At 42.7% G+C, this 10,411-nt stretch overlaps 2 protein-coding genes across 2 annotated transcripts in view; one reads left to right on the forward strand and one right to left on the reverse strand.

The window, feature by feature from the left end:
* Positions 1-7,856, forward strand: part of LOC144067368 (uncharacterized) — a 155,556-nt gene extending 147,700 nt beyond the window's left edge. Inside the window, exon 14 of the mRNA XM_077591071.1 lies at positions 7,845-7,856. The gene's annotated coding sequence lies outside the window, so the exon portion shown is untranslated. The remainder of the gene's footprint in view (positions 1-7,844) is intronic.
* Positions 459-9,966, reverse strand: thrap3b (thyroid hormone receptor associated protein 3b). Its single transcript, XM_077591043.1, has 11 exons — positions 9,633-9,966; positions 7,253-7,397; positions 6,088-6,792; positions 4,960-5,559; positions 4,703-4,872; positions 4,180-4,288; positions 4,037-4,112; positions 3,328-3,491; positions 2,608-2,869; positions 2,376-2,537; positions 459-1,716 (listed from the first exon to the last, which is right to left on the reverse strand). The coding sequence occupies exons 2-11, from the start codon at positions 7,366-7,368 to the stop codon at positions 1,495-1,497; spliced, it is 2,586 nt and encodes an 861-aa protein (XP_077447169.1). The 5' UTR covers positions 7,369-7,397; positions 9,633-9,966; the 3' UTR covers positions 459-1,494.
* Positions 9,967-10,411: the final 445 nt, after the last annotated feature.

Genomic DNA, 10,411 nt, shown 5'->3' on the forward strand with positions numbered 1-10,411 from the left:
AATATGTAACCACATAATGAGTTTGGATTCCTAGAAAAGGTAAGAGTGTGGATAAGGGGAATAAATAAAAACAAAAACAGTTCGCTTAATTTTGGGGCAACTTGATAGTGTGTGTAAGGAACGTTTGCTGTTAGAAACTTTCAAATATTTCTTCACATCTGTCTTTAATACACTTAAACTACTGGTGAATGTAGTCCGTTTTTTTCTGTTTTCTTTAGTTTCCCAGTGTCACTAACCCTGCTGCCCCGTGCTTCTCTTTCCACATAAGGCGCGTCTGTTTAGCCTTATGAAAGGAGCATTTATTTGGATCATGGCGTGAGGGAGCGAATTTTCTTTCATAAAAACATAAGTGAAGAAACTGCTTTGTCGCCGAAAACGCAATTGTCTGGACGACAAAGTGTGACTTAAATCTGACGACCAGTGTCGCGATTCCGTTTCCAAACAGTCCAAACGACCCGTTTCCTAAATCAAAGGATGTTTATTGAAAATTAAAAGACAAACACAAAAAGCGCTTTGACAATGGAAAACTTGCCATCTTTATACTCGTCCGAAGAACAAAACGCACATTTGTCACGTACATGCAGTATGGAACGAAAATAGTTATTCAAACATATTTTAAGCAAATATTCTAATTTCTTGGATACATTTTAGGGTTCCTTCCACGTTAAACAAATAGCAGGGAAGTGTTATCACATCAGTTTGAAATTTTCAATTTTACGTTTGTCCTATTGTAAAACTAGATACTTATTTTTTTTCCTTACCCCAAAACTCACACATGTAAAGTTCAACTCTGTCTGCCATTGATGGGGATTGACGATCCAGAGTTGCTTTAAAAATCAACTATTTTTTTTTTACATTTACCACATAGTGACTTTGGCATTTTTCCACAACACTGAAACTAAAGAGAAATCCTACTGCTTAATTGTATTTCATTAATTAACATTGTCTGCCACAGCAGACACTAGACACCCAATCCCTTTTGATTGGTAGGAGACAAATGAAGCATTGTTCATTCGGCTGTGTTACACAGCGCTGTCAATTGTTTTAGCCAATAATCAACATCGACTGGATTTGTGGCATATCTTGCCGTCAATTGTAAGTCAATTTAGGTAGACATTAAAATATGAATGCTGTCAATAACCGCAGATGGGTTTTTTTTTTGCTACAGTATGTTGCAAACTCAAAATTTGGAGGGGTAAAATAAGCAAATTAGCAACTAGCGGTTGGTCCCGTGGGAGAAGCAAAATAAGTTCATGCAGTTCTAACATCGAAAAGTATTGGAGACCCCCCACCCAAAAAAGCTTACGAGAAGTGTCTTTTTATAACCTAAGGCACAAATATTTTTGTATTTTTCTGGTTTTTATTGAACGATCCTCCAAATTAAAAAAAAAACATGCATTCATTGAACAAATGACCAAAACTACGACAATTAAATGAGTAAAATAGTGGCTAGATATAGAACGATTTTACAAGCGGCGACAACAAACCGCCGGTTTAGGATTTGAGGCCATCGTCGGCGTTCTTGCTGTCTTTAGGCTCCGCCTCCATGTTGTCATCTCCCATCTCGGGCTGTTCGGCATTCTGGAACATGTCGTGGGCCCACTTGGGGCTGCTGCCCCCTTTGCGGTAGACAAAGCGGCCGCGGCGGGGCATGAAAGACCCCCGGCCACGCCCGCGGTTGTCCACCCAATTTTTCTCGCCGTCACGGTCGTCGTGCTGAAAAAAATGAGACCGGTATTAGTGACAAAGAAATGGAGGACGGAGAGCAACTAAAAATGCAGCACAAATTGGAGGATAAAGACTTACCAAAATGTGTTACAAAATGGAGGACAAACACACTAAAATGTGAAAAAAAAAGTAGGGCGGATACATACTAAAGGCAACACAAAATGGTGGACGGACCAACTAAAACACAAGTGTCAAACTTAAGGTTCAAGGGGCCAGCTTTTTCTTTGTGTAAAAAAAAAAAAACTCCAAAGAGAATATTTACCTTTTTTTTTTTCATTTCTTGTTTTTAAATTGAAAAAAACATAAAAACAATTAAAAGTACTTAATTTTTATGAAATAAATGTAAGTCCAGAATAAAGTACAACATTTGAAATGCAACTGTTCAAAAGGTACATAAATGAAAATGAAAAATATTTACTGTTCATTCCCATAGTTTTTTATTAACTCATTAGGGTGAATAAACGAGCAGTCAAAAGGCACAGAAAGCTTAGATCATTGAAAGGAATTGAAACTGAATATATAAATTTTCCTCACTAAAAACATGTAAAACATGTTCTAAAAATAAAAACATAAAAAATTATATATATTTAACTTGAATTATTTGTTGTTTTTCATTTAAATAAATAAAAATATCAACTGTGACTTACCAAGTAGTATTTCCTGCTCTTGGGCGTGTACTCAGGATCCCATTCTTCCTCTGGAGGGCGCACTTGAGGATTATTTATGTTGGCAGGGTTGCCATTACTGTTGTTGTTGTTGTTGCCAGGATAATTGCCCCTGTTCCATCCTCGACCTCTCATTCTCGGAAACTGAAACCCAAAAAGCAAGTTCACGTTTCCTTTCGCTTTGTTCGCCGAAAAGGCCACAACAGGGACTTACAAATCCGCGCCCTCGGCCCCTTTCCATGTGCTGGCCCTCAAATTCCCGAGGGTGTCCTCGATCGCTGTGGCCCCCGTAGTCACGCTGAGGGTACCGCGAGTGAGAGAAGCCCTCCTCGAAATTTTCCGGACCGTCTCCCATGTTGAACTCCTTGCCGCGGAATTGCTGCTGTGGCGGCGGCGCGGAAGGGAACGGGGACGGGGATGGCGAGGAGGACGAAGAAGAGGACGACGGTGAGCGGTCGCGCTTCTTCTTCCCTTTCCTGTGCAAGGAATAAACATGGTCGGTGATGAGAAACAGGCAACATTTTTTTTAAACTTTCATGGATTACCAGCTCAATGCAGAGCAGAAGCCTTTAACTAGAGCACCAGAGGCTAGTATGTGTGATAGTACCTAGCAGAATTGGTGACCACAGTGGATATTTATTCATTCACTACCAAGCCCAAGTCACCTTGTATTTATTGTGGTAGTTAATGTCTGAACAGACTAATAAAAGAGACATTCATATTGAAAACGGTTATTGACAGCAACAGAAAATATGCGTTCAATCCAAGTCAAAATACAAATATCCAGCCAATTCATTTGGACTTTCTGAAAATAGAGAATCAAGAGAGGGGAGGGGGAAAAAAAAAAACATTGAATGCGAGCAATCCCAGTCCAAATAGATTGAATGCCCCCCCACCTGGAAACATTGGTTGCCCTGACGCAGGCGGCACTTACTTGGATTTCTTGTGGTGCTTTCCAGATTTCTCAGAGGACCTCTCTTGGGAACCTCCGGGACTCCTGCCCGCCTCGCGCCGGTACTCCTTCCCGGCAAACCTCTTGCGCCTTTCAATGTCCAGGCGTAGGTCCATGTTGTCCCCTTTGAACTTTTTGCTCGACTCCTGCGGGCAAACGGATCGATCTGTCTTTGAGCGTGCCTTTGCTGATACCATGAGGTAGTTTGGTAATGCACTTGTCAGTCAAACGCTGCCATTCGACTCCCATTTAAGTTGTTTTGCCTCCCCCTACTGGTCAAGAGGAAACGCGTAATTGCAGTTCTTAACGCATCAATCAAGAAGAAGCACTGATGGAAGGAAGACCAGCGGCATGCATGTATCACTTAAGGTTACGGCAGTCGGGTAGCTTCATTTGTTTCTTTTCATTGAAAAATACTTACAAGGTTAGGGCATTGAAAAGCGTCCCATGACAGGCTTGGACTCAGGATCATAATTCCCTTCCTTTTAGCCTTTTGCCCGGGATTGGTACATACCCAATCAATAACCATATCTCATAGGCCGCAGGCTCGCTTGGCACTTTTACAAAACACATTTGGGCTCTTTTGATTTAGAAATATGCATCCTTTGAAAGAAAAGCACAAAGCTGAAGACTGTCGTTTGGAGTCCTGAAAATTGAGGGGGGGAAAGGGGGTTTCGAAACGACTGGTCACCTTGAAGCTGGCCTCGTCCATTTCCTCAAACAGTTGAGAGTGCCTCTTAAAGGCACTGGGGGAAACATCAATTCTCCTAAAAGAGAAAAGCGGAGCTCAAGAAAACCACGTTGTTGGGTAAAGGTGGCGTTTTCAGTGCAGACCTGTGGATTTCTGGGCTCTTCCTTGGCTTTATTTCTGCCTCCGCGGCTTTTCTTTGGTACATGGCGAAGCGCTCACTTAGAGACATGTCTGAAGAGGGGAAGTGCTGAGCTGCGCGAAAGAAACAAAGTAGAGCAAACAAGAGGATTGAAGGCAGTTTCAGGTATTCGTTTCTAACGCTATAAAAACTTTGGAATGAATTAAGAAAACGTGTTTTTAGAAAAAATGTCTTCACATTAAATATACTTTTGGTCATCATAGGGTGTTATGATATTTTATAGATACGACAATGGGTAGGGTTACTGTGTAAAGTGGAAACAATGACTTCTTGGGTGGAAAAAGGAAAACATGAGGATGGCTATAGGATATATGTATTGCAATATCTTGAGAACCCTGGATGATTTTGTTGCTTGTAGCCCTTAACTTGTTCACCTTGATTCTTTTTAAAGGGTTTAGCTGGTAATATACACGCCGTTCCCCAACTCAACGGTCCGGCGAAGGAAGAGTAGCGTTGCATCACTGTACCTTTGATGTAGTGCACAATGGACACTATGTGCTGAGCGAAAAGCTCAGTGGGACTGCTGCGAAGCTGAGCCGACTGAATATTCTGGAAGATGGAACGAAACTCTGCTGCATCTTTTTTCGAGGGATTCACCATATCTCTGGACGAGAAGCGACCCTTTGACATGGAGGAGCTGAAAAAAAAAAAAGAAACGCACAAGAATGAGTTTTCTTTCCCTCAGACTTTTGGGGAAAATTGGAGGACAACAAAGCCGCAATACCTCGGCATCTCTTCCATGGCGGCGACTCTTTGCTCAAAATCCTCTCTGGATGAGGCCAGACGTACGGGCGACTCTTCGCGACTTGGGAAAGCCCCCGGAAAGAGGGGTCTCTCCTTGCTTTTGGATGTGGTCGGCGGGGACGGGCTTCTTTTGTTCTTCTCTTTCTCCTTCTCTTTCTTCTCCTTCTTCTTGGCCTTTTCCTCCTTCTTGCTGTGCTTGCGACTCTGGTACATCTCCACCATTTTGTCCAAAGTCTCGGCGTCCTCGTCCCTGCGACTTTTCTCCTTTACCAACGGGTAGGAGGTGGGATAGACGGGCTCGTCGCCCCACTTCCCGAAAATGTCGCGCGTGCTCACGTTGGATTTCTCCTCGTCGGCGTCCCGGTCTTTCAAACCGTGAGACTTGAGGAATTCCTCCTCTTCTTCGTTAAAGAACGACAGGGTCTTGTCGTCCTTGGTGTCGACGAAGGGGACGGAGATGCTGAAGATGTCTCCGGACTTGATGCCTTTCTCTTGCTCGCGCTCGGCGCTGTTCTTGTCGCGGTCGGACACTTCCTCCTTTTCAGCCGCCTGCTTTTTGTTTTTGTTTTCGGCCAAGAACCTGAGGAGAGATGAACCGTCGTGAATGGAGAACCGGGGGAAAATCGGTGATACATCTCCACCGGCTGACAGAAAGACAGAAAAAAAATAAACGCCTTGGGCGTCCAAATTGGTTGTTTTGGCGAAAAATACTCAAAATGTCACCTAGCGCACAATGTAAATGACGATATGTATCGTACAGCACTAATGTAAATGTGTCAAGGGAAAATCTGACAAGGTATGAATAAGAAAAAAAAAAAGGGCCACCCCCTGTTGCAAATAGAACAGACGATGACAGTTTTTATACTCACGTAATGCGCTTCTTTCTAAGTACACCGTGGAATTTGAATAAAGTTCCTCTCAGTGCACATCAAAGGACAATTGTCATATTTAAAATCAGGAGTCATTTTCCATTTTAACCTGTTGACTCATCCAATGATCTTTGGCAAAAGGCTAAAATATTTGAAAGAAAAACGACATTTGGCTGAGAAAAGGAGAGAAAGCAAGGAAATGCCATCAAGCTGGGACCAAAGGCGAAAGACGGACATACTTTTTAAAGGCAGCCGAGATCACCGTCTTTTCTCCCGACTTGGAGTCGTCCTTGGAGAAGAAGCCGAAGCCGCTAAAGGAGGCCGTCTGCCCCGACTTTGGGGAGCTGTCGGCGGCCGCGGCTTCCTCCTTCTGAGCCGCCTCCGAGGCTCCGTAGTCGATCCATTTGCCTCCCGAGGCCTTCTCGATCACGCTGCCTTCCTCGGGCGGCTTCTCGGCCGGAGGCTCCGCCGGTTTTTCCTTTGTGATCTTGGAGCTGGGTTTGCCCTTGTTGCGGGGACAAGGGGTGGACGAGCGCGACCTGGAGGAACTGGAGGCCCTGGAGCGCTGCGACCGCTCGGACGACGAGCGGTCCGAGTGGCGCGAGTGCGAGCGGCTGGCCGAGCGCTTGTTGGGCGAGTGCGAACGCGAGCGCCCTCGCCGGGGGCTGTGGGAGCGGCTGTCCTGGTCGCGCTTGCGGTCGTGCCAGCCTCCGCCGCCTTGCCAGTTGGACTTGTAGCCGTAGCCGCCGCCGCCTCCGCCACCCCGGTTCTGATAGTGGCCCCCCCGCGGGTAGTAGCCACGGTTTCTTCCGCGGAAGTGGAAGGGCCTGCGGTAGCCACGGTTGTAGCCCCGGTTGTAGCCCCGGTTGTTCTGATAATCCCGGGAGGGGTAGTTTCGGTAGGACATGGGGGTGCGGGAGCGAGAGCGGGAACGGGACCTGGAGCTAAAAACGAGAAGGTGCAGCGTGAGCGAACCGGTGGTCGAAAAAAATGGCTTTGGTTTGTATGTGAACAGGCAAACATATGAAACTACTTTGGGATTTGATGGGACGTTTTGGTAAAAAAAAAAAGTCTCATTCTTTCCTAGTAATAAATTACGTTAAACTTTAAATTATGTGATGAGGCAAATGTGTGTCAGGGAAAAAAATGGAAAAGCGAAAATTTGTAATATGGCTGAGTGACAAGTCAGATTTAGTGTCAACTTTGTTTGCAGGGATGTTTTATTGTGTATGTATTACTTTTTAGTCAAAAGTATATTTAAAATGTGAAGTAAAATGTTGCTTATGCTAATAATGTCAATAAACTGAATTTATGGCACTCTTTCTTAAAAATGTTAAATATAAAAAAAATTGAATTGTGTCAAGACTTCTTGTATAAAGTTAGAAAGCTTTTTTATTTATTTACCTGTAACGACGTTTCCTGGACCTTGATCGGGAGCGACTTCTAGATTGTGATCTAGAAGCAGATCTGGACCTGGATTTAGATCTGGAGTTGGAGCGGGATGGAGAGTAGGGAGCCATTTTATCTCCTATTTCAGATATTAAAATACCTGGGGGAGAAAAAAAACATGAAAATGTAAATTGCTTTTGTACTCACTATTTGCCTACCAAATTGGGATTCAAACACACTTCCCAAAACAATGACGGTGGTGACACCGGAAAGCCAAAAAGTTAAGGAGCTCAGAAATACGGCAGCAGCTGTAACCGCGTGCAAACACATGGACGTGAGCCAGTTGCATAATGAGACTGAGCGGCGCTTCTGTGCACACAATATGTGCACAGGGGAGGAAGAAAGCCAGCGTGCTGCTCGGAAGCCGCCGTCGTATCGTGCAAATGTTGCCAGAGCGGTGTGAAATTTAACTTTAACCCCTTGGTGTTTGAATTCAACTCATCCACTGCTAGACGTCCGACACTGTTTCATCTGCCAATGAGTTTTTCACTTGTAGACATCCAATCCATTTGGGCCTGGCTGGTGGTAGAGACCCCCACGATATTTTGGAGGAAAATAGAAATGTTTAGTAGACACAAATTTTGCATAATTAAATGGAGCGATAGGCAGTTTTAAAAAACAAAATACAATGCAATTCAGTCCAATAGCAAAGGGCTGGGGCAGGTTGGTTCACATAGACCACAACACTTTTTTTTGGCTCCAAGACAACCTCCAGTGATCAACTTTGTTGTTAGGGTTCAAATTCAGGGGTGGCCAAAGCGGTCCTGGAGAGCTTTTTGTTCCACAGACACTTTAACCAACGGGGACTTGTGCTGAAACGTTGAAAAAGTACTGTGAGAAATGGTGAAAACCCTAGAAATGAACCACAATTTGGCCTTGAAAGAAGAAAAGACTCCACAAAAGTACACTGGATCCCCAGAAATAAATTCCAGGACAGCACACTCTCCTCGATCTGCTTGCATTTCAAAAACTATTTTAAGAATTAATGAAACTAAAACTAGCTACACTTTGTTGGTTGCAAGTTCAGTAAAAAGACATTAACAGCTACGTGTAATATTTAATAAACCTATCCATTTGGCTTCACATAAAACTAACTTCAAATGCCAAAAATTACACAGTGCATATAAAATAAAACATACTAACCCAAACTTTCAGTTTCCTTGCTCAATACTCACGTGTACGTATTTGAATCGTCTGAAAAAGTGGTATGTAAATATCTTAAATGGGTCATAAGAGGTATGGAGAGCTTTGCATTTTGTAGCCGAGTCCTCCGTGACAATGTGGTGGAATTTCCAGAGACAACAAACAGTCGCTATGGAACGGTTGCCACGACGCCTGGACCATTTGATCCACTAGAAGGCCACTCAAACCTTTTAAAAGCTCTTACATACTTGCCGCAGGCCTTTAGGAGTGGCCATTTTAGGACAGCAAGACATATTATATACACAGAAAAAACAAAGACTACTTACTTTCTTATTCAGTCCTGAAGCCAGTTCAAGCTAACATTGAATCATTCATAGGCTTTCACTGACAACAATTGACGTCCAATCATGTGGTTATAAAAATTAAATAAGAACCCTAAATGCGTTTATCATGAGTTAACTGGCATCCGTTTGAACATGGAGCGAAAAAACGACGGCAATTTTCCCTCTTCGGCACGTCTAGCATTTTTTAAAGAAAAAAAATCGGCATTTGTAAAATAATTGAATATACTTTTTTAAAATCTATTTTCCATATTCACGTTTATTTATTTTTCTCTCTTTACTTCTTATTAGCTTCATTCCCAATATAATTTTCTATATTTTGTAATTTTTCTTATTAACAATACCATTTGTTATGCCTGTATGTTAACTTTGAGGGCGCTGGGCGTCCAAGCAATTTGAATTGAGAGGCTGGCAGCGAATGGACAGATTGGACTCGTAAATAAACAGATTTATAGAGCGACCTAATTCGACGTCTAGCATCGTCAATAGCACTGAAAGTTAAAAATCATTAATATGATGCTAAAACGGCAAAAAGCCCTTATTAAAGACGTATTACACGTGTAACAATCAATCAAGACACGTGTTGTAACGAAAACAACAGACGATTTAACCTTTAAAAAAGGGATTAAAACTGAACATTACCTACAAAATAAAATAATAACATATATGCCAACACATATATAACAACATTTGGCTCGATATTCGACATTTAATAATCAATTCCGTATCGACTGCAATGTTACGTGCTTGCGTGAAAGACGGTGAAAAAACGTTAACAAACCATTCAAACAGTAAATTAGCTGATGTATTTATCAATATCAATAAAACATGGAGGGAGAAGGTGAAAATACCTGTTTGTAAAGAATTATTGTCGTTTGTGCGTCAAGAGCAAGCCTTTAGGCCGAGCTCGGCTTCCTGTATTTTTCCGTCCCGAATTGTTAGCAATGAAGCTAACTAGCTCGCCGCTAGCAACGGCTACGCGACGAAGCGCGCCAAAAAATGTGGATTCCTTCGCTTCAAATACAAGATGGGAATGAAGAAAAAAACCTATTTGGATGTATACGAAGAAAAAGCATGCTTTTCCTGTTCGTTTGTTATTCGTGCGCAGCTCCGAGGATTCGACTGTTCTCAGCAATCGTCGACGGGCAGATGAGATTAGCTCGTGGTTGGATAGCGATGAGAGTCTCGCGAGACTAGTCTCAGAGCACGATAACTCGGCTGAAGATGACGAATATACATGTTTTAAAAAAAGAGAATTTAATTTAAGCCATTTTACAACGCACTGAAATGCAAAATATCCCTGATAGTAATGATTCAATATATAATGCATGTGGTTATTGAGACAGAACAACTTTAATCACATAAACACAAATAATTTCTAAGCTCATTTCAGTCAAATGATATTTATACAAATATTCAATTACTTTTAGCCATTGGTTTTCCTTGGCAGCCATCTTGGGAGTGGCCATCACTGCTTCTTTTATGGCAGCTTTGGTAGTTATTGGCCAGTATGGGGGGAATGACTGGATGTCTTTTAAAGTACAAATTGATGCATTATTTCTTAGTAGTCCCTTACATTGTTGCGCCAGTTAACATAAGCAAAAGAGTTGACAAGTGAGTGGCAGATGCG

This window comes from Stigmatopora argus, chromosome 21 (genome assembly GCF_051989625.1).
Source record: "Stigmatopora argus isolate UIUO_Sarg chromosome 21, RoL_Sarg_1.0, whole genome shotgun sequence".
NCBI lineage: Eukaryota > Metazoa > Chordata > Actinopteri > Syngnathiformes > Syngnathidae > Stigmatopora > Stigmatopora argus.